The sequence below is a fragment of the Cladophialophora psammophila genome, assembly GCF_000585535.1.
Source record: "Cladophialophora psammophila CBS 110553 chromosome Unknown aczJe-supercont1.5, whole genome shotgun sequence".
NCBI classification, from domain to species: domain Eukaryota; kingdom Fungi; phylum Ascomycota; class Eurotiomycetes; order Chaetothyriales; family Herpotrichiellaceae; genus Cladophialophora; species Cladophialophora psammophila.
The window spans coordinates 400,629-428,418 of NW_006912926.1; the positions used below are offsets into that span (position 1 = coordinate 400,629).

General features: G+C 53.1%; 9 protein-coding genes across 9 annotated transcripts; 6 read left to right on the top strand and 3 right to left on the bottom strand.

The window, feature by feature from the left end:
* Positions 1–2: 2 nt before the first annotated feature.
* Positions 3–797, top strand: A1O5_03793 (uncharacterized protein; the record flags this gene model as incomplete). Its single annotated transcript, XM_007744404.1, has 2 exons — positions 3–47; positions 252–797. 2 exons carry the CDS (start codon positions 3–5, stop codon positions 795–797), a joined length of 591 nt encoding a protein of 196 aa, XP_007742594.1.
* Positions 798–1,408: 611 nt separating this feature from the next.
* Positions 1,409–2,623, top strand: A1O5_03794 (uncharacterized protein; the record flags this gene model as incomplete). The annotated part of the gene is made up of 1 exon (XM_007744405.1): positions 1,409–2,623. The coding sequence occupies one exon, from the start codon at positions 1,409–1,411 to the stop codon at positions 2,621–2,623; it is 1,215 nt and encodes a 404-aa protein (XP_007742595.1).
* Positions 2,624–5,756: 3,133 nt separating this feature from the next.
* A1O5_03795 (uncharacterized protein) lies at positions 5,757–6,995 on the top strand (the record flags this gene model as incomplete). Its single annotated transcript, XM_007744406.1, has 4 exons — positions 5,757–5,951; positions 6,001–6,124; positions 6,181–6,214; positions 6,296–6,995. The coding sequence occupies 4 exons, from the start codon at positions 5,757–5,759 to the stop codon at positions 6,993–6,995; spliced, it is 1,053 nt and encodes a 350-aa protein (XP_007742596.1).
* A 744-nt stretch (positions 6,996–7,739) lies between these two features.
* On the top strand, positions 7,740–9,947 carry A1O5_03796 (uncharacterized protein; the record flags this gene model as incomplete). The annotated part of the gene is made up of 1 exon (XM_007744407.1): positions 7,740–9,947. The coding sequence occupies one exon, from the start codon at positions 7,740–7,742 to the stop codon at positions 9,945–9,947; it is 2,208 nt and encodes a 735-aa protein (XP_007742597.1).
* Positions 9,948–10,736: 789 nt separating this feature from the next.
* Positions 10,737–11,780, top strand: A1O5_03797 (uncharacterized protein; the record flags this gene model as incomplete). Its single annotated transcript, XM_007744408.1, has 1 exon — positions 10,737–11,780. The coding sequence occupies one exon, from the start codon at positions 10,737–10,739 to the stop codon at positions 11,778–11,780; it is 1,044 nt and encodes a 347-aa protein (XP_007742598.1).
* Positions 11,781–12,482: 702 nt separating this feature from the next.
* A1O5_03798 (uncharacterized protein) lies at positions 12,483–14,365 on the bottom strand (the record flags this gene model as incomplete). The annotated part of the gene is made up of 6 exons (XM_007744409.1): positions 12,483–12,996; positions 13,050–13,097; positions 13,163–13,258; positions 13,325–13,372; positions 13,706–14,121; positions 14,177–14,365. The coding sequence occupies 6 exons, from the start codon at positions 14,363–14,365 to the stop codon at positions 12,483–12,485; spliced, it is 1,311 nt and encodes a 436-aa protein (XP_007742599.1).
* Positions 14,366–15,750: 1,385 nt separating this feature from the next.
* A1O5_03799 (uncharacterized protein) lies at positions 15,751–18,267 on the bottom strand (the record flags this gene model as incomplete). Its single annotated transcript, XM_007744410.1, has 1 exon — positions 15,751–18,267. The coding sequence occupies one exon, from the start codon at positions 18,265–18,267 to the stop codon at positions 15,751–15,753; it is 2,517 nt and encodes an 838-aa protein (XP_007742600.1).
* A 1,957-nt stretch (positions 18,268–20,224) lies between these two features.
* Positions 20,225–22,162, bottom strand: A1O5_03800 (uncharacterized protein; the record flags this gene model as incomplete). Its single annotated transcript, XM_007744411.1, has 1 exon — positions 20,225–22,162. One exon carries the CDS (start codon positions 22,160–22,162, stop codon positions 20,225–20,227), a length of 1,938 nt encoding a protein of 645 aa, XP_007742601.1.
* A 716-nt stretch (positions 22,163–22,878) lies between these two features.
* On the top strand, positions 22,879–27,497 carry A1O5_03801 (uncharacterized protein; the record flags this gene model as incomplete). The annotated part of the gene is made up of 5 exons (XM_007744412.1): positions 22,879–22,890; positions 22,943–23,086; positions 23,135–26,147; positions 26,196–26,911; positions 26,964–27,497. 5 exons carry the CDS (start codon positions 22,879–22,881, stop codon positions 27,495–27,497), a joined length of 4,419 nt encoding a protein of 1,472 aa, XP_007742602.1.
* Between the last annotated feature and the right edge of the window lie 293 nt (positions 27,498–27,790).

The following is a 27,790-nucleotide window of genomic DNA, read 5'->3' on the forward strand; positions in this document are numbered from 1 at the left end:
TCATGATGAGTCTGGCCGACTTTGGACGTGTGTTTGGCAAGGGCCAGGTGAGGACTCGGTGCCACTGCACATTGCTATCACTAGCATGGTTGCCAAACAAGGAGGACGCCATTGCGAACGAGTGGCTCTGACCGCAGGTGGCATCTCTTGTCACTACTCAATCCCGGCCAACTCAAACTCCATGAACAAACAGCATTGTTACAGAAGGTGATGTCGCGTCAGTATTAGTTTCTATTTGATCCGGCTCCTAGGAACTCATCCTACTACCGAGACGAGAATTCTTGCTGCCCTCGGTCTCTCGGGGGACGAGACACGACTTCGTCAAACCCACATGTTCCTACCTTGCCTACCTGCAAGACACACAGAACCGCAAGATGTGCAAAACCGAAGCCTTCAAATCTCATACCTGCCCTCATCACTGGATGAGCATCGTCAAACCATGTGGGCCGGAAGCATCTTTCAAGAACCAGACGCACCAATACAAACCTGCGAGAAGTGCGTGGAAAAGAATGGTGCAACCAGAGTACATTTCTGCGCCGGCCGACAGCTGTCCGAACTGCGATCTGAAAGGAGACTACGACGCGGACAAGACGCGGATCATTCTAAAGAAACCATGGGAGGCAGGCAATCTGGGCAATGGATACAACATGACTGATGGACACGGGAGGGTGTTGCCCGTGTATCACTACCGAGGACATTTACCGTCGTCAACCTATCCTTCGTCAGGGCCTACGAGGGTCTCAATGGCTCCTCCGGATGGACAGTGGCAGCAGGCTGGATGTTGCGTCGTGATGTGAGCGGCGTTGCTTACGGAGAGAGGGCGATGCTTCAGCGTCGTCACTCTTTCCTGACCTGTCTCATACAGTTTTCACTTTTGCGGTGACCAGCGTAAAGAGTGCAATGGGAGTTTATACAGGTAGAATGAGCTCTTGAGGCCGTGCTATCACACGGGATTCCCCTACAACATCTGCAGATTCTCCATCGCCTACGAGGCACCCTGAACCCCTTTCTATCCACTGAGCCAAAAGATCCACGGAACACTTTCCGCCTGAGGTGGTTGTAGCGGACATGACCAACTCCATCGTTTTCAACGACTTCTGATCACGCAATTGCCCCTCTCGATTGGATCAACGTGAACCCCTCGCACGCGACCCTTTGCGCATCCAAAGCCCCGATAGCGCTCGTGCACTCGGAGATGCCCTGTGCGTTGTGGTACAATCACGGCATGGGAATTCGCTATACTTGGACGGCATGAGGTCAACAGGGGGGCAATCACGACAAGAGGCCAAGAGATTCGAAGCCACCGAGATGTTTTCTTTCCCTGGCTCTTTCTATTCTCATTTCCTTTTTCCCAGCTTGGGAACAACAGTCCATAAGGAAAGTTTTTGCGAGGTATAGTCGGTCCACGATGGCTCCCATCGCCGTTGAATCGTCTCACGCTCCTCCAACATTGCCCTCCAAGTCCAAGCCGGTCGACTTATCTGTCTTTCCCGATGGTTTCAAAACATCCGGCCAACACCCTCCGCTCTACGGCAGGCTGTACCCATACTCTGCATTTCCAAAGTCCATCTCCGGTCCCACGGTCTGGTCCAACGAAGACTATGCCTCGCACCCCGAAACATGGATTCATGTCTTCTCAGACTCTGAGATTCATGAACTCTCGGCCGCGGCGGACAGCTTCATGGCCCAAGGCCTCCCCTTGACGGGGATCAACCCGTCCAACTTCCCACTCCCGACCATGTCGTCCGCGCTGAAGTCGATGCGCAACGAACTCCTCAACGGCAAGGGCTTCATCCTCTACAAGGGCTTCCCCGTCCAGGAATGGGGCTCGCACAAGTCCGCGGTCGCGTACATGGGTCTGGGCACGTACATCGGCTACCCGGTCTCCCAGAACGGCCGGGGCCACATACTGGGCCACGTCAAGGACCTGGGCGAGGACAGCACGCAGATCGACAAGGTGCGGATCTACAGGACCAACGCGCGCCAGTTCTTTCATGCCGACGACTCGGACGTGGTTGGCCTGCTCTGCATCGCCCGCGCCGAGGAAGGCGGCGAGTCGGACGTGGCGTGCGTCCACCACGTGTGGAACATCCTGCAGGCCGAGTACCCGGACGTGGCGGAGCTGTTGACCCAGCCGGTGTGGTACTTTGACCGCAAGGGCGAGGTGTCGCAGGGCGAGGAGCCCTATATCCGCACCAGCGTCTTCTACCTGGAGACGCCTGAGGATGGGAGGGAGCAGAGGGTCTACTGCAAATGGGACCCGTACTACGTCCGCAGCCTGACCCGGTTCTCAGACAAGGGCATCATCCCGGCCTTGTCGGCGGCCCAGGTGCGCGCGCTCGAGACGCTCGAGGACGTGTGCCAGCGCGTCAAGCTGCACATGATCCTCGAGGTCGGCGACATCCAGTTCCTCTCAAACTGCCACATCTTGCATGCCCGCACCGCCTACAGGGACTACGGCCCGGACAGCGGCATGCCGCGCAGGCATCTCATGCGATTGTGGTTGAGTACCCCCGTCAGTGAGGGAGGGTGGCGGCTTCCGTTCCACGACGTGGACGAGAGGAAGAGGGGAGGCATTCAGGTGGACGACACGAGGCCGGTGGCGAGACTGGATGCCGATTGAACTCTGTCCCGATCTGAGTGTGCGCAAGAGGACGAGTTTTGAGGTGGGAGGAGAGATGCTTGCGGGAAAAGACTGGATAGACAAACTAGGATAAGATACATTCATTTCCCGACTCTCGTTCGACCGCCCTCTCTCACACACACACTTATAGTCTTGGCTCGTATCTTCACCGACTGAAGATGCCCGCGTGTGTAAAGACACCCACGTTCCTTGATATAGACTTTAGGTTCTCGAGAAGCGCCGCTCGCGTTCCGACTCGGCCTCCCTCAATGATATCCCGAACATATCTCCGTGAGAGCGGGCCCGGCGTCCTTCTCAAGTAATATGTAGCCCTGGTTTCGCGGGTAGAGAAGAATGTATAGATTTCCAACGCATGCAAGCATGGACTGGCCAAGGCGATCAATACAGACAACACTTGTGGGTGATTCAAGGGCAATCCCATCGTTTCCACTTTTGCGAAGGGAACCTGTCGCCACCCGCCCAGCGCTGGAACCCTTTCGAGAAGCTACTGTAGCTTTCCCAACTCAGACATGCCCGGGCCTTTCTTTTTGGTTAGATGAGACCCTTTGCAGGCGCGGTGGTGCGCTGCTCAAACGGCTAATTCAATACGCGCAGATTTTGGTGACGACGGCAGGTACATCATGTCCCACAAGCTCTAAGGGTGATATGAGTTAAACAGCCGCTCCTATCCGGCCGGCCGGCCGGCTTTTCCTCCCTCGACGTAGGAGACAGGGTTGAGTTCAAAGATTAAGCGAATTTGAGGCTTCCGCTGGGTCTTTCCGTGTGACAGGGACAGGTCGGCATATGGCAGGGCCAGGATTGAGGAAGAGCTCCCGAGTGGCCGGAACGAGTTTGGATAGCTTTAAAAGGGACACGATATCCTGCCACCTGTGAGCAGAGACCATTTCGGGGAGAATACTTGTGTTGCCAAAAGCATGGAATCAAACAAACCCGCCATTGTGGAATCCGGCCCTACGTGCGATTTCCTTAAAGGGCTGAGCAATGTATGGAGACCGAAGCTCCATGTTAACATTATGAATCCGACGCCGGCAAGCTCCCCCTGAGCCAAGCGTTACCGAATGTACTGGGGAGGAAGCTTGCGTCCGGCTTCTCTTCTCCGTGTCAATGCCTGTTGGTCGATGTATGCCTGCATACCAGCAACCACCATCTGGTGCTACTCACCTCCATGCATGGCCTTCTACGCGTTGAGCGCATGGCCGATCCTGCCCAGGTTAGTTTCTACCATCTCCCATATCTGCTTGAGTTGCCACTGCGGAAATTCGTTAGCACGGCTGTAGGGACATTATTCAGGTGCCATAGCTCTGACTACCCCTCGCGAGAGAAGAGGAAGCCTGAGTTCCCGCCACTTTATAAATCTGTGCCGCACGCCCGTGAATGCACTCGAGAAAGAATTCTAGGCAGACTCCAGGGGGCCGCTAGAGGTGCAGTCCCCTCACCGCACCGCACCTCTATCACCAAGCCGCAGGAGATCGGGGCGGGCTCCCAGCGAGCGAGCAAGCTTATTGCCGCCTGAGGAGTCTGAAGCGGCGACTCGTGGACATCTTGGACAAAACAAGCAGATGTTGCAGCTTGCTGGTTCTGGTAGCTTAGAATGCGCGATGACAAAGGTGTCAGAGTAGGACTGAGGTCGAAAGAAGATTGATTGGGTCCCTGACTGTCTAGGCGGCCAAATGAAGATGCCCAGGAGACACAGACGGGGGCGCCACTGCGGCAGAAGTGGCAGAGGAGGGTATCGTCTAGACCGAGGAATGGGTTGCCGCGCCCGCTATACTGCGTCTGGGCAACCCAGGTCTTGACCAACGTCTATTCCCATGTTGTCGGGGATCGCCAGTTGTGCAGGAAGCATCGACGCTTGACCGAGACCACAACCGGAGATCATGTGGCCTTGGGTTAATCATAATTGAGCATATCTTGCCCGAGGTCCGCATATGGCCGTGCCGCATACTCCTACCCAAAACGCACAAAGGGCCGTCCACTTCCCATTGGGGCTCTGGACAACGGCACTGGGGTTGGGCGAATCGATTTCGGAGTTCGCGACCAGTGTGGCCTTGCTTCTTCAGGCTCATTTGAGGCTTGCCAGTCTTGATGAATTTGGCACTCTGCAGCCCTGGCTGTACTCCCGTGAGCAGTGCCATAACCACCCCTTGCAGCATGCATCCCATTCGAGGACGCTTCGCTTATTCAAAGGCACTCTGGATATTCCGCTCCTCCTTCGTCCGATTTCGTCGGCTTATGACATGCATGCTCATTGGCAATGGTTTAGGGGACGCACTAAGAGACGTCCGTCGTGGCTGCGCAAGACTGTTTCGACCGAGAAACCCTGCATATTTTTCCGGACGGATTATCTTATTCCGGAGCTGGCGCTGGATAGAATCGCGATGGATTGACGCAAACAGATCAACCTTTTCTGATTGTACTCTTTTGGGAGGTGTTGGCCGATTGCGTGGTAGGCCTACCTCTTTCTTGTGCATACTTTTTGCAATATCCCTGCCGCAAGAAGTCGAAGGTCCCAAGACACTCGGCAGTGGAGGAACCGCCATGATTAGCGGACAATCAGCGCGGGTCTCCCGCACCTTTACTTCTCAGACTCGCATATATTGTTGTAAACATCCGTCTAAGTTGGAAGGGAGCGTGGATAATCATGGCCCGGGTTCATTGAAGGATGGATCGTCCTGGCGACCTTGACAGAAGGCAAAGTCGAAGAGTAAACCCATTATTTCCCGCACACCAGCAGCAAGAAGATGAGGAACAGCGGCCGCACCACCAGCGGCAGGACTTTCACGGACAGGCTGCAGAACAACATCGACTACCGCTCCATCGCCGCAGTATCTCCCAGCCAGCTGACAGTGAAGTTATTCGACTAGGGAATCCGGGGGCGCGGGACTTGTCGCATTCGCCTTTTCCCCTCCCAGGAAACAGTTTCGTCCAGCGTGCGATTCAGTACTGTATGCATTCCATTTCCCGTCGCATGAGCACGGGCTAATGTTTTTTCCCTTCCTTCCTAGGGGTGAAGCAATATTCTCCGGCAACGGTTCAGCGTCCACATTTCGTTGGCCAGGGCCCGGATCTTGCCCTTCTGCGCGACTACATACCGTTCCTCATGAACGATCGCATGACCTTTTCGGCGCTTGTTGCTATGTCCTCCTTCAGCGCCAACATTGCTGCTACTGGTAGTCGCGACGCTCCATCAGAATCTCTCAGGTTCTATCAGTCTGCCGTTTCGTTGTTACGGGAGAGGTTGACCAATGAGTCGCAACGGTCCAGTGATGCAATCATTGTGACTCTAGCGAATTTGTGCGCGTTTGAGGTGAGAATACGCTCTCCAGGGGTTCTAGGGTTCCCGCATGTGTAATCAGCCCACTGATCTGCGTTGTCTGGGTCTGGGCCTGCAGGCCTTTTCGGGAAACTATGATGCAGTAGACATGCACACGCTGGGCATCAAACAAGTCGTCGCTCTTCGAGGCGGCACCAGCCAACTAGGTACCTTTCCTGACTGCTCACCCGGTCTCTGCACGAATCAATCTGACAGGGAGCAGGTTTCGAGGGATTCCTGAAGACGGTGGCAACGGCGTAAGTCGTATTTTGGTTCTGACTTGACGTTGGATCTGAAACGCATGACTAATCGGCCACGGATTGTTCCTTTGTCTCCAGGTGGCAGAACTTTTATGCAGCCCGACATTCCATCTCCCTGACCGACCAGCGCTTCTTTCCTGAAGACGGAAAATTTACCTACCCAGAACATCCCTTCGATCCGGACCTGTGCGACATCATTGCCAGGTTTCGACCGGGCCTGACTGACATAGCCTTGTCGGGCTTGCTGAGTCATCAGATCATCAACCTGATCGCACATGTCAACAACTGGGTGCAAGAAGTGAACGCCTCTCTCCGAGAGTTGGATGTGTACAACTTGCATGACCTGTCCCAGAGTTCGCGCAATGTCACCTTATGCGGCGAGTTCCTGCACAAGCCAGGGCTGACAATGGTCGAGCAACTTCTCGTTCTTGCCCTGACTGCATTTTGCTATTCCACGGATACGACACGATCCATGTTTTACCTGACAAATGCTTATCTGCAAATTCGTTGCAAGCACATGAGGACGCTGTATATTGAGGTGACGGGCAGAAATGAGGCGTTTATGACCTGGGTCGCAACCATGCTTCTTGCAACATTCGAGCCAGCAGCACAGCCTTGGTTTCTGGGCCTATCAATCCTGCGAGCGCGCCCGACACTGCGAGACTGGCAGGCAAACGTCAGGATTTCCGAAGATTATTTCTGGAATGATGGCCTTTCATTGAGATTGGCCTCGAAGCTCGGTTATCTCAGAGGAACAGAACGCCAGGGTCATCGCTGATACGGTAGAAGTCCGAAGCATTCGCCGCTTGGAAGGTCTGAAGCTCCGACGGAACGACACCAGTTGACGATATGGGAGTGACTGATACGTTGGAAAAGGGCAAAATGGCATTGCAACATCCACTCATTCGACGATACCCTCTTACCTGAGCTACTCACATACAGGGACCACTGGTCTCGGAATAACTTTTCAGCCGACAAGCTCATATGCAAAGGGCCATAAATCCAAATTGTTATGATGTTATGACTATGCGAATTCTCGAGGTTGCGACCACTGGTATGCGGCACACTGAGATGGAACGCAATCTTTCACTTCTTGACAGAGAGTTTGGCCATTGGATAGGATTTATCTGCGAGAAGTTTCAGATGGTCGACCGAATGATGGCGAGCGAGAAATAATGAAAGCAGCAAAACCGTGCTTGTTGTCGCTCGTTGGAAAATACGCGTCGGTCGGTGAGACAAACAATTTTCCTTTTTAAGCTACGCGTCTGCCAGGCCTTATGTAATCACAGTCTTGGCATTTGCGACATCCTCCGATCCTCAACACACGATCAAAGGCGTTCCGTGTCTCCATGTCTCCATGTCTCTGTGTATCTTGGTATGAAGCTACGCTCGCGCCACACTTCTCGTGCTATTTCGTACTCCTAAAATCCTGGTCAACATCTGAACTGCCATCACTCCGCAAGAGGTGCATTCGTTCCTCTCGGAGTAAGGACCACCCTGACTCTCCTGCCATGGAGATACAATGGCCACATCTTTAATGTCCACGTCGAAACCTGCCGCATCTGCTCCCTTGACAGACGGAGTATTTGCATCAGTCTTCTCACCTTCGGTCGTCAAGCCACCCAAATATCGTCGACATTTCGCTCTCCAAACCCTTGCAACGATCCCGGAAATCCAAACCGCTTTACACAAACATCTGAGAGTGCTTCTCGGAGTGGGTGACGAGTCTTTCGTCTATGGGCAGAATCGCTGGGTGTCTACTGCTGGCGCTCCCTTCCACAGCCACCTCGGATCTTGTCCCCCCCCCGACCGGCTCAGGCCGCCGACAGCAACCGATCATGCTGTGCAGATTGCAAGGGAGGCAGAGGCTCCGATCTGGGGCATGCTAGCCGCATGGCGTACGGCAGTCGGCTCTGAAACAATGACAAAGTTACTGGCATCAGTACTCAATGATCTGATGACTGAGTTCGTGACCTGGTCCTACACCGGAGTCTACCGTGAAGGGCTTCATCTCCACCTTGAGTTCTGGGTAGATCATTTGTTTTCCAGGATCGCACGCAAGGTTCTCTGTTGTATCGACGAAAAGTTGGAAACACAACCTCTGCCGGAGACAGAGGTGAAGAAATGGATGGACATGGCTACCGCCCGTTTGGGCGCTCTCCGGGTTGATGAACTCTTTGAGATAATAGTCGACTGGGACGCCACCGCACCAGCAATTGAAGATCTCCGGTATTTCACGACAAACCCTACAACAAGAGGGTATTTGACGCTCAATTTCGTAAATGTCCTACAAGCACGTCTTCTCCACCCTGGCGCGTCGACCATTGAGATCCTACAATTTTACATTTCGATCATCCGGTCATTTCGGATCCTCGATCCAAGGGGAGTCCTCCTGGATCGCGTCGTCAGGAGAGTCCGACGCTACCTCCGAGAGCGAGATGATACGGTAAAGGTGATCGTGGGTGGACTGCTGGCTGACATCACACCGGACGAGACTGGGCAGCTTCCACCGTCCGATCCAGACGTACTTACGGAACTCGCTCATGAACTGACCCGTCATACCACGCGGGAGAATACTATAGACGACGGTGAATTTGATTGGAACAATATGGACTGGATGCCTGACCCCATCGACGCGGCCCCGGACTATATGAAATCCAACAAAATAACAGACGTAATCAGCAGTCTCGTTGAGCTATTCGAAACGAAGGACGTGTTTGTCAAGGAACTCCAATCCACCGTGGCGGAGAGGTTGCTCAAGAATAAAGCCGACTTCAATCAGGAGATTGGTATGCTGGAGCACTTGAAAATACGTTTTGGAGACTCTGCGCTGCAAGGGTGCGAAGTCATGTTAAGGGACGTTCTGGATTCGAAGAAAGTGGATAAAGTCATTAGGAAAGATTTGGAAACTCAACAAGGAAAGAAGGGACGGCCCGTCAGGCAAAGGGACGACAGTGTCCAGATTCACGCAAAGATCCTCTCACGCTTGTTTTGGCCGCCCATGCCGGAGCAGTCATTTAATCTGCCATCAGTGGTGATGGAGCAGCAACGAAACTATGAACAGGGATTTGGAGCCCTCAAGCAGTCGCGGAAGTTGACTTGGATCAATACCATCGGTCAAGTGGAAGTTGAATTGGAGCTGGAGGACCGCACTTACCGTGATGAGGTCCTCCCATGGCAAGCGACCGTCATTTACGCCTTCCGGGAGGATCCTGCCGGAATAGCTGAGCAACCTATCAAAAAGACCGTTGCGGAACTTGCATCTGATCTTGCAATGTCCCCAACCCTCGTTCGCTCCGCCTGCATATTCTGGGCCTCAAGACGCATCCTCGCCGAAACCTCTCCCAACACATTCTCCGTCATCGAGCGACTCCCTAGTGGAACACATGATGACAACGACACATTGATGAGCGAAGGCGGTCTATCTGCTAATCAACCCACGGACAGTAGTTTGGCCGCCGCAGAAGCTGCCGCCTTAGCTGCCGCGACCAGGGAGGCCGAAGAAGCGGAGCGCAGACAGAAGATGGCGATGTATCATCGATTTATTGTATCCATGCTCACGAATCAGGGCGCTATGCCACTGGCGAGGATTTCGATGATGTTGTCCATTGTGGTCCCTGGCGGATTCCCATTTAGTAACGAGGAATTGAAAGAGTTTCTGGCGTCCATGGTGAAAGAAGACGTGTTGGAAGTTGGGAAATCGGGTGTTTATAAGGTCGTCGCTGGTTGAGAACTGGAGCGATGACAATGATGACCATTTGATCACGACGTCGACGAAGGCAAACACGTGTCAGGATAAGAACTTACAGCAAACAGTGTGTAAAACTAGACTACGAATAAGGCGGGAGAATGCAGTTCTTTGAAGCTGGCATTCTGGCGACTGTTGACCACGCAATAGGTGGGAATTTGGTTGTTTTTTTTTTGGTGCATACCATAGTGGATGCCCTCAACTAGATCCCAGTGCAACGATAAGCTATGAAATCGCTACCGGTGCACACGATATCATGAGACAGGCTGGAGAATGAGGAAAATCACTATCTGTTATATAATACTTTAGTATCTGTTCGTTGTCAAGCACCAAGACAGTAGAGTATGTACCTCGTCCTTGGTATGTAGAACGGTTCAAGAAGACCCGAGGATATGCCGTGCGGCCAAATTTTCGACTCTCCTTGGACGTTACAGAGTTGTATGTAAGTAGCACATCTCTATCGGTGAAAGGGGGGGAAAACATGGAATGTTTCGTCTGATGATGATACTCCGTGGACGATCGCATATGTGTCTGACTGAATGAGGAGTTGTTCATCGTGGATCTTGAGGAAAGAGAGCAGGCAACGAAGGACTGCCCGCCATCGCTGCGAGACACTTCAGAGCAAGGCCCCAGAAGGCGGCCTGACCGTTCTGTGCGTGAGAGTGTAAGAGGAACAGAAGGCCACACAGACACGGACACAGACACAGAGAGAAGAGGGAAGGGGAGTGTGTGTGATTGACAGAGAGAGAGAGACCACACAGAAGCAGCATTATGCTCCCGACGCCGTCGACCTCGCACGTCTCGTACGACCTGATCTACGAGCCAGCAGAGGACTCGTACCTGTTCCTTGACACGCTGTCCTCGGCCTCGGAGACGGCGTGGCTGCGTTCACGGTTCTCGTCGCAGCAACAAAGGACCGATGAGACCGGGCCCAGGACCAGGCGAAGAAGGGGAAGAAGAAAGGGAGCGCCGCTCCTCGTCGAGATCGGGCCCGGGTCCGGCGTCGTCGTCGCCTTCCTGACCGCGCACGCCGAGACCATCTTCGGGAGCCACGTGCTCAGCATGAGCGTCGACGTCAATCCACACGCATGTCTCGCGACGCGGACGACCGTCGAGAAGGCGCTCGCCCAGACCAAGGCCAGGACAGTGGAGACGACGACCACGACGACCACGACCACGGCAGAGGGGCAAGTTACGAATGCTCCTGCTCCTGCTCCTGCTCCTGCTCCTGCTACTGGGCAATGTCAAGACGGGACGAGCAGTGTCTACCTCTCCTCCCTGAACGGCGACCTGGCCAGCCCGCTCCGGCCGAGCGAAGTCGACGTCTTAATCTTCAATCCGCCCTATGTCCCTACAGAATCGGTCCCTGTTGCTGCCACAATCACCACTGCCTCCGCCATCACCACCGGTGCAGTCCCGCTATCATCATCGTCGCCGCCGCCGCCGCATTCATCTTCTTCTCGTAACCTAGCCGTCCCAAGCTTCGAGGAACAGTCCAAGCTCCTGGCCCTCTCCTACGCAGGCGGCGTCGACGGCATGGAAGTCACCCGCCGCCTGCTGCTTCAGGTCCCAGACGTCTTGAGCCATCGGGGTGTGGCGTACGTGCTGTTCTGCCGCGGCAACCGGCCCGAGGAGGTCAAGAGCTGGGTCCGCGCGTGGCAGCAGCGACCACCACCGCCTGGCGACGTCCCGGGTGAAGGTGAAGAAGAGGCGCAGTGGCAGTGGCAGTGGCAGTGGCGCGCAGAGACCGTGGGCACCAGTGGGAAGACGGCAGGCTGGGAGAAGTTGGAGATTGTCAGGATATGGAGGGAATGAGTTCTCCCATTCTCCCCGGGGCAATTACGAATATGTAGCCCGCGCATCCTAGACAGCATGCAAGAGCGTAAAAAGAAGATACCCAGACAAAACGGCCAAGCCGAAGCAAATGGTCCGGTCAGAGAAGGGAGTCAGGAAAGCTTCTCTCATAATATGCACAACTAGGTAGCGGGCATGCTTGACGGGGAGCGAAACAGCATGTAAAATATTATTACCATTAATTATTTTCGTCCACTCGTTCTGTGTAAAATGTCCGACCAACAGGCAGCTTCGGTAACCATCTTCCCAGAGGCAAGAGGCACATTTCTGTGTCCAGGCTTGTCTGATAATTTTGTTTCTTCATGTTTGTTTTTCCAACCATATGCAATCCAATGATGTGTGCGGGGTGACAGTATTAACGTACATGCGAGTTCTCAGTCGTGAGAGAGATAGTGTGTGTGTGTGTGTGTGTGTGTGTGTGTGTGTGTGTGTGTGTGTGTGTGTGTGTGTGTGTGTTTGTTTGTTTGCGATGGTAGGATTCGTGCAATCAGTTGAGGTCAACACATGCGCGAGATACGGAGAGGGAAGAGCGATCGTGAGCTGAGTTTCCTTCTTAACCCTATAGAAGAGCCACAGCTCTGCCAATTCTGTTAGCATAAAACGAAAACTAGGAGGCTCAAGTTACAGCGAAGGGAAAGGGTGCTTGGACAAGAGAAGGAGTTCTTACCCTGCAATACCCGCAATAACAGCAATCCCGCCAGGGAACTCAGCACGGTATGCCGCGCCGCTGAACGTCGCAGGAGCAATTGAGCTGGTGGTCGAGGCGGCTGCAACAGATGTGGGTGCCTGAGGCTGTCCGTCGCTGATCTGAGTGACAGGGACGCCCGTTGGTGCTTGGGGTTGTCCGTCACTGATTTGGCTCACAGGTGCGCCAGTAGGTGCCTGCGGCTGACCGTCGCTGATCTGGGTAACTGGTGTGCCAGTAGGCGCTTGGGGCTGACCGTCACTGATCTGAGTGACTGGTGTGCCAGTAGGTGCTTGAGGCTGTCCATCACTGATTTGGCTCACAGGTGCGCCCGTGGGTGCTTGAGGCTGTCCATCGCTAATCTGAGTGACTGGAGTACCAGTAGGTGCTTGAGGCTGTCCGTCACTGATTTGGCTGACCGGCGCGCCAGTAGGAGCCTGGGGTTGTCCATCACTGATCTGAGTGACTGGTGTGCCAGTAGCGGCTTGTGGTCTTCACTCTGTTAGCAAGAATATAGATAAAAGGGAAACTAATATTTCACATACTGGCCATCAGAGATCTGAGTGACAGGGGCGCCAGTCGGAGCCTGTGGTCTATAGAGCTTATCAGCAAAGAGTACGGCCAAAAATGCACGAGTGGATGAAGCTGCTTGGCTTACTGGCCATCGCTGATCTGGCTCACCGGCGTTCCGCTGGGGGCTTGCGGCTGTCCATCTGAGATCTGGGTGACAGGTACTCCAGTCGCTGCTTGCGGCCTGCGAATTGTCAATAAGACTTGACCGGGGGGCTGTGAAGTGTGGAGTGAAGATTATTGGACTTACTGGCCGTCGCTGATTTGCGTGACGGGAGGAGCTGTGTTGGCCTGAGGTCTGTGGAGAGGTCAGCGGGACTCACGCTGTGACAGTGGTGGGAAGAAAAACAAGTAGTAGTCTGGAGTAAAAAAAAAAGACGATGCGGCCTCGAATGAGGTGTCCCCTCCCTTAGTGAGACATGGGAGGCAGAAACAGGTAGCATTATACGGCAAAACAAGGCATAAATGAACAGAAGAGCGGCCCTTTCAACTGAGAGATCAAGACAGGCCGTGTTGCAGCTCAGAGCGAGTACATGTCGCAATAAGCGCACGAGACCAAGGTCAAGGATTGAGGCGGGTTAAAATATGCCATAAAAACAATTCATGGCGTAAGAATGAAGGGATAACTTACTGCCCATCTGAGATCTGCGTCACGACAACAGAAGTGACCTGGGGTTGGCCGTCCGTGAGCTGAGTGACCGAGGGGACAGCGGTCGTCACTGCTGGCTGACCGTCTGTCGCTTGTGTTGCTGGTGGAGCCGAGGATCCGATCAGGGCGTAGATGTAGATTGGAACACAGTGGGGTGCCCATTTTCGGTCGTACAAGTTATAGAATGATCCACTCAAACATTGATACCAGATGGCAGAACCACCCAACGCAAGGCTGGAGTTGGAGCAGAGGGAGAAACCGCTCGTATAGATAGCACCAGCTTGAGGAGGGTTGTCAAACTGGAATTGATAGTTTGAGGCGATGTAGCCAGTGCGTCCGGCCTGGTCTTTCAGGATGGAGTCGGCAAGAGTGAGGGTCAGGATTCCAGAAGTCTGACGCTGCAAACGGTCGGTACTTTTCGCAAAGGGTATGTGAGCGACGCAGTTGACCTACCTCCGACAGATCTCGCTTCGATGCCGACGACGAGACATTTACAACGGTAATCTCGAAGCTGCCACTATACGAGGGTTGACAACCTCCGGGAGCTGGAGATGATGGAGCAATCGCAGACGTCACCCCCTGAGGCAAGGGTGAGGCCAGGGCGGAGACGGCCAGAGCCGTAAGGAGAGCGAATGTACGCATAGTTGGAGTGGTGTAAGGTGTAAGATGCGGGTGTTTGTTGCTGATACGAGAACTCGATCTCAACGAGGGTGGGCAGACGCTGAAGCGAATGATCAGTGCCTTACTGGAGGACTGGGACTATACAATGAGCAGCACTCTTGAAAGAGAAAGAAGAAGAGAGCGGCGACTGAGCGGCACGGTTTTATGAGAGCTCTGTGATGCCGGGTGCTCGCCAGAAGAAGACATTCGAAGCAATGCTAGTGGTTCCATGGCAGTCGAATGAGCATCAATGGTGTCAATGGTGCGCGAAGAGCTTGTCCGTGACAGCCGGTCAGTGGATGGATGTTGGTGTTAGTGTCGACTGTCAATGCATCTTCTCTCCACCATTATCCAGCACACCACATTCTGCTGTACCTTCCATCCGAAAAGCGAGCTTTTTTCTGTCAACCCCGCACCTAATGCGTAGATGGTGTGGTCGGCTCGATCGCCTATTCGATGTCCACATCTTGGCGATCGTCGTGCCGCAAAGGAGCTTTCGCTGGAGGCCTCGATATTTGACACCTCCGCAGTTAGAAAAAGCTTTGGTTCTGTGGTCACAGCCAGCCCTCATGCTGAGGAGGATAGACGGCGGCAGGAGAGCTTGCAGCCCCCACCACACATTGTGCCACTGAGATCAGTCGATGACGAGAAGACTCCAGAGACGCCTGCGAGAGTGGTGTAGCATCTGAGACATGAAGCATCAGATGGTGCATATGAAGCCTCCTTCGGGAGCTGTCCTGGACCAATTCGATCTAGCAAGGCGGGGAATGAGCTTCATAGGGATCGTTAAACTTTCGCATGGTGTGATTCCGAGCCGTCTTAGATGGACTTGTGCGTACTTGTACTTGTCACTGTACTTGTACTCGTAGGTGGTTGACGCTGATGCTGCAATCCTCGCTCAGAGAGTGGTGAGCAATGAATTGAACTCGAGACAGCATTGCAAGGGACTTGTGTTTGTGCTCATCTTGACTGCCCGCATCGCTCGTAACGTTCACATTCGACCGGGAACTCTCATCTGAGGGGGGTGTGGGATGAGTCGAGAATTGCATTAGTGTGTTGCGGTGGTTGCAGGTGGTGCATGCGGTGGAAAACCCCTCGACTGCTGCCGCCTTCCTGAATTGGATCTAGCGCAATCACGTGTTCCGCCCATTCCCGAAGTTGAGTGACACCATCACCAGCGTATCACTGTACCACGAGCTGCATGAGCATGGTAAGCTCTCTTGGCTGCCCTCGGTACCAGGTACCCAGGACCAAGGCCTAACAAGTGGGTGTCAAAGCTCGCTTGTATTGACTACCTGCCAAGTACTTGGTTACAAGTAACAAGTACAAATCCAAAACGTCACCAAGCAACCTTAGTGCCAATGTCGTCACATTGGCGGGGTCAGAACTTCTCGCATCCATCCCATCTCCACCGCACTCACGCCACGGGCATAGGCCTTTGTGCCCGTGTACACAAATTCGTTGTACATGATGCCTTCATACTTCCTCTGCTGGGCCCTGCCACTACCGCCTTGATCTGCAGAGCTGTATGAAGGGACAGAAAACAACACGCTACTTGGGTGAATTGAAACAGGCTGGTTCGTGAGTACTGTACGATAGCTCCCGTCGGGGCAAAGCCGCGCAACGTTGGGGTGGAAGCCTGTCAGAATGCACTTGAGGATGCGAGTGGCTAGAGTGGTTTTGTCATGATCCCGCATCGGATCAACTTTCCGTGTCTCGCTCTCGCTCTCGCTCTTGCGTCGGTATCGATCCATCAGCGCGGTAAGTTGTTTCCTCACATCCATCGCGCCGCTCATTGCCCGGTGCGAGATGTACCGCTCTTCACACCATCGCCGGCGATCGGTGTTTTCTGCTACATATGCCTGGATAGTGGCTAAGAGGGTGAGGTGGTCACCTTCACGTCGAAAGAGTTCGCGTCGTGCTTGCTGTGCACGAGCCTCGGAGGAGTCTTCTTCAAGATCGGAGTTACTGTGGTTAGGTGATGGCTTCGAGGTAGCCTCCAACAAGTCGCCAGATGCCGAAGCAGATGATGGGCGGTTGTGGATGTTCAGGAATATGTTCTCAACACTCAACGCCGAAACAATGTCAACGACCTGCTCGACGCAGTCGTACGCTGGCTCAGCGCTGGCAAGCAGCACCCTTGCCAAGCTCGCAGGCAGAGGCAACCTGCTCATCTCGAGGCCGAGACTTGTGATTTGCCCGCTCGAATTATCCAATGCCGAGAGCTGAAGGAGATGGACCATGGCCCTCTCCAGGGCCCTGCGTGGCGGTGTGGTTAGAAATGGAAATTCGCTCAAATTGTCGATCGAATGCGCTTTGAGTGTAAGAGCGAGCTGACTGAGGTCGCAGCGGAGGATTTCTGGCTCAGTGTCCTGGGTCAACTGGTAGAAATCCGCCTCAGTGTACAATCGGTACGCTGTTCCTGGTGCATCTCGCCCGGCTCGCCCAGAACGCTGGTTCGCGGAACTACGAGAGATGGGCACAGTGAGAAGAGTATCTAGATTTAGAGAAGGGCGAAATAGTCGCTGTTTCGCTTTCCCTGTGTCGATTACATATCGTATCCCAGGAACCGTGATACTGGTCTCGGCGATATTTGTGGCTAAGATGATCTTGCGTGTGAATCTGGGAGTTGGCTGGAAGACGCGTTGTTGCATATTCGAAGGTAGAGCAGCGTAGAGAGGAAGGATGAGAAGTCTGGGAAGCGTCGCAGACTGCTTGGGGTCCTTTTGGATCGACTGTGACCAAGAACTCACAAGGCTGAGGAGAGATTCCACGGTCTCTTGACCAGTGAGAAACACGAGTATGTCGCCTGGTAGAGGGGTATGCGTGTGGATTTGCAGTATTCGCTGATATGCAGCATCGATAACGTCCGGAACTGAGGTTGACGTATAGTTGACGGCCACGGGATATTGACGGCCTTTGATGCAAAGTGATGTTGCTTTTGAAGAGGCAACACCATTGCAGTCGGTCTGAGTGCTCCCATTTTCTCCATCAGGGCTATTTTCATCGTTAGAGAAGCCGGGCGAATCTTCTGTTCCTTCAGGAGACTCTCCATTGATATTCGAGCGGTTTTCATGAGTCCCGTGGCTAATGTCAAAGAAATGCAGAATCTTCTCCATGTCTGCCGTCGCACTCATGACCACGACCTTGAGTGCAATACCGCCCCTCCCATCCTTCTTATGCCTGAGATCCTGCATCCGCCTGAGAAACCCCAACACCAAATCCACATTGACGCCTCGCTCGTGGACCTCATCCACCACGACGGCAGAGTACTCTTTCAACCAAGGGTCCCGCAGCATTTCTTGGAGGAGCATACCCTCTGTCAAAAACTTGATCCTCGTCGAGGGACTCGTGCTGTTCTCAAACCGCACAGAGTACCCGACCTCAGACGCAGGGCTGGAGTTCCCGAGCGGCGTGCCCATCTCCTCCGCCACGCGACGGGCGAGGGAAATCGCAGCAACTCTTCGGGGTTGCGTGATAGCAATGCATCCTCCAACATTGACGCCTCCACGGGGCTTCTTCTTGCACCAGGGTTCATTCACCAGGAACTGCGGAATCTGCGTCGACTTCCCCGATCCTGTTTCTCCGACCAGTAGCAGAACATCGTGATCTCTGATTTTCTGTCGTATCTCGTTGGCGTTGCCATAAATGGGTAATTTTCTTCTGGCGGGTAGCAAAAGACGCGCCCGTTCCTTCAAACTCGGGGGTTTACTGCCGCTCTTGCGACTGTCATGCTTCGCTGCACGGTCCTCGAAATTGACGATTCTACCTGTTGCACCATTCAGCGCGGCAGTGGATCGATGACTTTGCAACTTGTCTCCCACAGATGCAGACTTCGGCGGGAAAGCCTCATCTGCAGGTCTCTTAGTCCCTTTCATCAGCATTGTCAACTTCTGCTCGCACTCCAGGATGTTTATTCGGGGATTTATTTGTACTTTCGCTACACATGAGTAGTGACAGAAGCATCAGAAAGCACTAACTGAGAACAGCCCCAAAACAAGCCCAATCGCTGGGAAAGATGATATTGCAAACGATGGCAAAAACAAAATTTCTTCACAGCCTCGTCACGTTCTTTCCAAGGCTAAGGCTTGGCGAGAGACCAGGCTATATTCCGGCTACACTAGTAGTTACTCGCAAGGCTCAGGGGAGGGTAAGAAGTTTCGCCCATGTTTCCCACTTCTCTCGAGGGTGATGCTGCTCCCTATCGTCCTGCTCATCCTCTGCTCACCCACCGCCCGCCTGAAAAGCTTCCTGAGGCTCCTTGAGCACCTAATGAGCCTCGCAGTCGCACTCATTCGGAAACACCGTCCACCATCAAGTTCAAACGATAGGTCTCATTCTAAATTCAAGCCTACACCTCTACACCCCTTCTGATTCGCAGCAGCAGCTCATCGTGACTGATCGGGGTTGTATCCGCCGAGACACAAAAGTTTGTAAACTGAATATATCTTTACTACCTTTGCCCGGTGAAGATGCCGTCATTCGGTTTGACAGTAAGGGACTACCCAATACCCGATGCCACGGTAGACCAGCGCGTACATCGTTGAGTTTCATTAACGTCAAAGCGGACTTCCTTGTAAGTTTGACAATTTTCTTCGAAGAGCCCGTGTCGTATCTAAATTGAGAATTGAGATAAGGCGATCCGAGATTTGCACAAGGGAAGAGATTGGGTTTCCACCATTGCGAATTCTGTATCTTTGCTAGTCTGAAGTCCACACGAACAGATCTCTAAACGCGCCAGTACTCAAGCCGGGTGCCTAAGAAAACTTATGCTGAGATGGTCGACCAAGACGTCGAAAGTTGAATCACCATCACCACCTGATTGTAAACCCTGAGTACCGTTTTGCAGTTCTAGGCACTAGGGACCTTTCCTCCCATATCAGCATCGACGAGGAGAATGGCAGCGACAGATGATGATACAGCACCAGTTTCAGCAAAGACAATGCCTTCATCAGGAGACTGAGGATGCGCGCTCGCCCTGAAGTACTGCAAAATTAACAGCAAGAAACAGGATCTGATTCCAAAGATAGTCGCGGAACTGCGGGAATCACCACTGCGATTCTCAAAGGGCCAGCGAATTGCCCTGGCAGACCATCGGTTGGTTTGAATGAGTATGTAGACAGGGCACAGAGTGCCTGCTGCGCAGACTTAGGGGTGATTAGGGGTGATTTACTTGGGCTTGGCTATTGTGTTGAGAAAAATACCGTGTTGGACAATGCGCATTTAAAGGTAAGTGCCGTCTGTCATTGTGAGATTTCTATCTTCTATATCGTTGCCTTATTTTTTTCTTATTCTTCTTTTCCCCTCCTATTGTTCGAGGGGTCCCAGCTGTAAGTCATATGGAGGTGGATAGTGTATTTCCTAGATTCAATGCTATCATTGCGTCTCTTGCATCATCCAGGATGGACGGTGTAGAGAGGGCGCATTTGAAGTCTGTCATCTCCCACTCGAGAGTGGTTGGACACTTCCAATGTACCTGGAGTTTTCCCAAATGAAGTATTCTTGAAGCTAGAACTCGCTCTCGGAACGTCCACCCACGTGAGCTCAGTACACCGTAATTACATCGGAACTAAAAGCACGTAGATCACGACTGCTCAGCGTCCACAATGAGCATTGCTGCCTGTTCGCGTCACGAAATGGTATGGGCGTCTCTTTCGATTCTGCCTGGACTGGATATAAGCCGTGACTAGAATTTTCCACTTGATCGGCCGCCAGCATGATCGAACAGTTCCGGTATATATCTTTCATGTGCGAACATTCTCTCAGGACATCAAGGAGATCAGTGTATTTTACATTGGATTTCGAAATCTCCCACACACACTCTAGATAGGTCGGACGATGTCAGATCAGGGCTTGCCCCCTAAACATAGCCTCCCTGACCTCCCTAATCACGTCCTTTCGATCTTTGCCCCCCATCAGTACAATCCCCCTTCCTCGCCGATTCATTCTGCCCATGCGTCCCAATCGATGGACAAAGTCTATTGTCGTATGCGGGACGTCGTACAACACCACGTGCCTTACCGCGAGGGTGTCGACGCCGCGGGAACCGAGGTCGGTGGTCACGAGAACCTTGACATCCGGGAGATGCCTCGTTGGACGAGATGTTTGGGTGAGAGATGACCCAGAGGTAGAAGGAGTGGAGGCACGGTCGAAGGGAACAAAGTCTTTGAAGAGTTTCTTTGAAGCCGAGGATGGAGCAGGGGACGGTTTAGAAGAGCCTTCAACACGATCGACTGAAGTGAATGTTGCGAGGATTTCAGCCTGACGCTGTTCCGTTGTATCTCTCGTCAATGCGACGGCTTCGATCCCCTTTGATACTAGGAACCGAGCAACTTCTTCCGCCTTTTCACGCTCGTTGACGAAGACGAGGATATGTTTCACCGTGTTTTTGGGATTCAGGTCTTCGTGTACAGCCTTTCCTAATGTCCAAATCACGTCCGCACATGCCAAGTCGCGACTGCCACGATAGGGATCCTTGTCGATATCCACAGCACCCAACTGTACTCGACGCGGGATTGTGTGTAGCTTTGGTGTAACGATACGTCTACAATCGGGAAACCTCTTGTCGATGAACCTGTCCAGACTGTTTGGGATGGTGGCAGAGCAGAGGATCAGCTGCTTCAACGAAGGAGCCGCACGATCGATGATTTCGCAAGTCGTTTCGCTGAAGGATCGATCGAAGAGCGAGTCGGCCTCGTCCATGACCAGATATTGAACGCGCGAGAGGATATTTGGCTCCTTTTTCGCGATACTAGCGATTAAATAAGGAGAGGAAACCAGGATATCTATCCCATTGGGGTTGAAGAGACGGTTACGGATAACCGTTGGTGTGTTCGAGGAAGAAATTCCCGCAGAGCGGTATTTTACTGTGTGGCCGATGACTTTGACAACTTTTGTGACCTGTGCGACGAGTTCGGAGGAGGGGAGGAGGATAAGAGCTCTGGGTCGGCCCATTGACTGGTTCGGCGGTGATTCATCGGTTTTGGAGGGTTCTGCTTCGAAAACGCGGTTTTCTTCTCGCTCTTCTCTTTCTTTGATAGCTCGGCCCTCCCGCTCTAGCTCGGCGTTGCGGTCGACCTCTTCTTGTTGTTTGACAGCGTTGATGACAGGTAACAGATAGGCCAGTGTCTTTCCCGAACCGGTCTCTGCGGCGAGTAGGAACGACTTGTATTTGTTTGGGGCAGGATTGCCATCTGCATCTACGTGCTTCTGTTTCTGAAATTCGCCCTTTCTGCTTAGGAGTGCGAGAATGGCCAATTTCTGTATCGGAGTGGGTGTATACTCTGTCAGATGTGGCAGGACTTGGGTATAGATGGAGTCGACAACTGACGGCATCAATCCGAGCTCTTCAAAAGAAACGATCTTCTCCATTTGCTGCTTCAGTTTGGTCCGTTGTCCGTAAGACAGAGGAGTAAGGATCTGCTGCATTTTCAATGCGTGGAACAGTGGTCGTTCGTCTTTGTCCTTTTTCTCCTTATCCTTAGACGAAATTGACGCAACAGCCCGATCGCCGTGTTCACCAACAGCCGGTATAGTCTTCGGTTGCAACTTAGTTACTGTTGCCTGCTCCTTGATCCGGGACCTAAGGGCCATTCTGACCCGCGAGGGGATTGCTCGAGGTGGCCTGGCAACAGGTAGGCGTGCCACTGTTTGATTCATCCCTGCAAAAGGGCCTGCTGTGTCCCTCTTGGCTGCTCTTCTGCCCGTGTCTGTTTTGCCAACATCTTGTGTCAGGGTCAGTCTGGAAGGTTTTCTGCGCTGTCGCATGGCCGAAGCCATGGCTCTCTGGGGCTGCCATTGTCGCGTCGACGGCCTTAGGGAGGAAATGAGAGCTCGAAATTGGCAAGCCGGGCAGACGGCAGCAGAGGACGGCATGAGCAGCTATGTTGAGAATGGATAATCAGAAGGGGACGATGCACGGGACAAGTCGTTGCGATATTGAACTTTTTTTTTTCCCCTGCGCTTCGCGTGTTCGCGGTTCACTGGATGAGTTCTCGGGCAAGTCTGGTGCCACTGGGGCCACTGAACAGGGAGCTGCAGGGGTTGCCTCGGGTGGACCTCAGCGACTACATCGGTTGCCTGGCAACCTTTAGTGTAGCGGGCTTTGTTATTGTTCCCCCAGTAAAGGCACCGCGGGGGCCACTTAAGTTTCACTTGTACTGCCAAACAGTGTTCACTGATCAATATTAACACTCAACGAGACCTCTTTCTGCTGACTACCCTTCCTCAAGAGCGGCCTCGATTGTGGTCGCAGTTGGGCAGTCAACTGTATTTCACACTCCTATTGCTACCGCACTTGTTGCTCTCATTTCTACACACCCGCAGCTGGTCTGCCTCATCAGACTCAGCACAGACACTCTGTCATTCTTTCCGGCTTCGCGCGCTGCCCATCGATTCCTCATTCCATATTTCAGCCAACCGCTCCGCAGTTCATGGTCTGAGCTCGACGCCTGCTACATACACAAAGCCATTGTGCAGCTTCTTCGTCCTAAGCTATGGCTTCCGAGGTAAAGACACAACTGTTGATGTTGACCTCGACTTGCTCACCATTAATTGCAGATCCCACCCTTGCGCATCCAGAAGGGCGGTGGCAATGGACCGAGCATCTCGCCATCCAAGCTGCCACGGGTAACACATCGTCCTCTGTCCGAGCTGAGTCCTATGGCAATTCGCAGAAACTCTCCAAGTTTTCCTCAGTCAAAGGTGCGCCTTCCAAGCGCTCGCGCCAACACCAAACTGACATGTTCGCAGGGTAAGCTGTTCGGTAGCGAGAACTCTCCAGTCGGTTCTTCGCCCTTTTCCACGAGTTCACCACGTCTGTTCTGGCAGGGCCGGGATCCCAATTCTCCTGCCAGAGAAAACACAGAGACTCCTCCTGCCTCCTCCCCAAAGAAGCGGTCGTCCATTGAGAACCTTAAAAAGGCTTCCAGGGTCAAAAACAGCAGCATGTTTGCCCTCGAACAAAGTAGTCACTATGATCCTTCGCGTCCGACGATTCTTGACGGTCGCCCTCAGAGCGTGCAGCTTCCACGACACTCATCGCCAGTCCGTAGTTCGGATGGCGGGCGGAAAGAAAATGTTGCGCCACTAGACAACACATCGTCGGCTCAATCACAAGAGAAGCACCAAGAGGATGACTCCAAGGCCACAACAAACTCCGTTACACCCCTCTCACTAAGTCGAATGAATGGCTCGCCTGCCAAATCATCGCTCTCAAAGAAGACGGGAGCGGCGTTCAGAAGCAGTGGCTTCAACCCAGAGACTGGCATTTGGGAAGACGATGAAGATTTCAGAGACAGACAATTACCCGTTGGCCGTGGGCTGCATCGTCATCAAAAGAGCGTCACGTTTGACCAAGCCCCTCCACAAATCAATGAGTATGAGATGACCACCCCTGCTCCTTCTTCGATCGCGTCTGGATCTCGTGACGGTAGCTATGACTCCACAGACGATGAAGAAGACGAGGACGAGGAGGCAAGTTTTGAGAGAGGTTCGTCAATGGACCATGACGACAGCTTTGACGCATCCCTGGAGGACACCGAGAAGACACCGGTCGTCCTGCCCGAGGACTGGCGCTTCATGAACCCGGAGAGCGCCAACACCGAACTATCTCGTCATGAAGAGGACGTCTTTGAAGACGATTGCGGCAGTCCTGCTCCAACCGCACAACCAAGCATGCCATCTTTCCGCCCTCATCAAAGCAGCGCAAGCTCAGTCGATTCAAACGGACAGTCTCGTCCTCTCCCACCACTTCCGCCCATGATTGCGTCACAAGCGAAGTCGAGGTCTGACAGTCTGTCTGGCGCCTTTGAGCGTATGAGCGTTGCGTCGCGATCTCTCCCAAATCCCCCGTTAGCTGCTACCATTTCAAAAGCAGACATCCAAAAAATCGGGACTGGCAGCTCCCTGTCAGCGGAGGATAGATTGAGATTGATGGCACTTCAAGAACAGGAAAGAGAACGCCGGATGAGGCGAATGGGTGCTAAAGACCTTGGTCCACTTCGAAGCAGCAGTGTTGAAGACTCCTTTGTCGAGAGTTGCGATTCTTCACCACCAGTCCTGTCTGAGTCCAGAAACTCAACCCCACAGCTTTCTAGGGCGTCGATCCTTGAAGGCCTGCGCGGTCGTGTTGATACCGACAGTCGAGACAGCAGCGAAGATATTTCAGATGCTTCTCGACAGCGGGATCTCTCCACTCTCGACCCTGACGTTCCAATACCCTCATTGGAAGATCCCACACAACCCCGTATCAAGATGGAGGATGACGAAGAGCCTGATCTGTACTCCATACCGGATATGTACAGTCGACGTTCTGTCTCAGACTCAGACGTGAGCACAAACCACGATGACGACCTCACCAGCCAGTATTCGCAGCCATCCCTTGCATCTTTTGCTCCGCAAATGACGGACGAAGGAGAAGACACCCCAAAAGCACAGAGTCCTGTTCGAGAATTGAACTCAAAGCCAATATCCGAGCGTGTATCTTTGCCAGATTTTGCCGACTTTGGCAAGACGAGCAGTTTCGATATTGGCCTTGCCTCCTACTTGAGCAACAAGGACGAGACTATGAGATCAGCCAACGGTGGTTCGCCGCCCAGTGAACTCCCTGACCTCGCTGCCCTCCGTCAGTCAATTCAACGCCCATACACTCCTGAGGTCCAGGCGAAGCCATTTCAAAGTCCATCGACATTCATCCCGGAGCAAGCTACGCCGCCCACACCTGATTCTGTGGTCAGACATCCTGTTTCAGGTGCGAGTCTTCCTAGTAATGTCGACTGTGACGCAAAAGAGGATGTGCTGGCAGCGCAAGTGAAAAGTGACCGCTCAATTAGTCCCTCCGACACCGGGTCGGTTTTGATTCACGAGAAGGAACCCTCGCCCGTCTCTCCAATCTCCGCCGAGTTCGATGTGAGCGCGGAGGTAGCGAAGGATAATTCCACTGACGCAGAAGCGAGTGATGAGAAAAGACCCGAGATCGACAGCAAAGCAGGAGAAAAGAAGCGAGTTAGCAGCTTGGTACCCTTGGATATTCCACATACTGGCTTGGACGATGGCCTTGGATTGGGCCTCGAGAAGGAATTTGACCGTGTCGTGGAAGCCCAGAAGGTAGAGTTTGAACTCTCATTGCAACGTCTTTATTACCCTTTCAACGGACGATTTCCCTCCAGTCAGCTCCCCGAGGTGAAGGAGTGGACAGGAGGCAATCTCATGAAAAACGTCCCAGCTCTCCCCAAACCTCGTGGAGTCCGTCCCTTGCCAGGAGCACATCTTGCTATTTCTCCAGATAAGTCTACTGATGAAGAGTCATTTGCTAATCGAGCTGCCCGCCGACAGAGAGGCTACCTGATGCGACAGAACACCAAAATTGTCGTCGCAAGTGAACATGGATCTCAAGATGAATGCAGATCCCCCGAGCTTCCGACGTCAACTGAGCATGGTCTGCTCGGTGTTCCAACGGAGGCCAACCAAGTTCATACCTCACCCCGCAAGACAAGTCAGCCCACTTGGACTGCTGAACCATGGAATGGTAAGATCAGGCGGAAGAGCATTCGAGTAGGTGGAGAGAAAGCCGTCAGTAAACGGAAGCCAGTCGAGGGTCCTGTACCGCCCCTACCGGGACAAGCAAGCAACGCTCAAGAGGGCCTTGATGCTGTTGCTGAAGACGAGATTGGAGAAGAAGAGGAGTGGGAGGATGGTGCTGAACGTGGCCGACTTTTTGTCAAGGTGGTCGGTGTAAAGGACTTGCAGATGCCATTTCCCCAACGTAAGGAATTTCCCGGTCTTTCAGTAAGCTCAGGCTGATCACAAACAGATGAACGCACTTACTTCGCTCTGACGCTGGACAACGGAATGCACTGCGTCACGACCGCTTGGCTCGACTTTGCTCGAAGCGCACCCATTGGCCAGGAATTTGAGCTGATTGTTCTCAATGAGCTTGAATTTCAACTCACTTTGCAGATGAAATTGGAAGAACCAAAAGTTGAGCGACCACAATCTCCTTCAAAGCCGCCTGCATCGCCTAAGAAGCAAGGAGCTTTCGGTAGGTTGTTCGGTTCACCCAAGAAGAAGAAAGAGTCGGAAGTCAGGGCCCAGCAAGAAGCTCAGGTCGTCAGAAGACCAGTGACACCACCTTCAGCATACGAGCTGGTTCAAGGTCTCGTCGCAAAGGACGGTTCCTTTGCTCGAGCCTACGTTTCGCTGAGCGAGCACGAAAAGCAAGCATATGGCAGGCCGTATACGGTCGACATCACCTGCTTCAATGAGTGGGCAATGGAAGAGGTTAGCGTGGGTAGCTCGAGAAGCAAGAAGAGCGTGACTCAACTTCAGCGTCGTCCACCATATGAGATTGGCAAATTGGAACTGCAATTGTTGTATGTGCCGAAACCGAGAGGAGCAAAGGACGATGATATGCCAAAGAGTATGAATGGTGCGGTGCGCGCACTACGAGAAGCTGAAGAACGTGTGGTGCAACAAGCAAATATCAAGGAATTTGAGGGCTATCTGAGCCAGCAGGGAGGAGATTGCCCGGTGAGTAGATGCAAGTCGATGAATTTAGACGAAATCGGGCTGACGAATTCAGTACTGGCGACGACGATTTTTCAAGCTCGCCGGAACCAAGCTAACGGCCTTTCACGAAACAACTCTTCAACCGCGAGCAACCATCAACCTTGCGAAAGCCACGCGTCTCATCGACGACAAGACCGCCCTCATGCAGAAGGAGACTTCGACAAAGGGTGGAGGGCGCCGAAAGAGTGGATTTGCCGAAGAGGAAGAAGGCTACATGTTTGTGGAAGAGGGTTTCCGGATCCGTTTCGCCAATGGAGAAGTTATCGACTTCTATGCCGATTCGACCACAGAGAAAGATCAGTGGATGCAAGCGCTCTCGCAGGTCGTGGGCAAAGGCGTGCAGAGCGGCTTGGCCCCGATCAAAGGCTGGACGGAAATGGTCCTCAGACGGGAGAAGAAGATGAAGACCGCGGGCGCAGTACAACGTCCCAAAGTCGGTCACCAGCGAACGGAGACTTACCACGCTGGCAGTCAGGCAAACAGTCCCGTAAAGCCGACGGTCGGGCGCGAAGAGAGGCATCGAAAGACGAAGAGTATGTATGCGTGAGAAATGAGAGTAATAATGGGCGTTATCGATGGGGTTGCCTTGGATGGTGGGCTTTTACGAGGCCAAGGTGTTTGAATAGGACTGGATCGGTCGGCGTTGGTCAAAGAGAGGTGATGATGGTATCAAGACCAGGGCGGCCCGGTGGGATCATGGACATTCTGATTCGATTCCAATTTCTTTCATGGGAAGATGATTTTGATGCAGCACACGATCAATGAGGTGGCAGAGAGGTCAGTGAACCAGCGCTGTGACTGCCTCGCCACACATGAACGCAGTGATGTGCATGTAAAAGA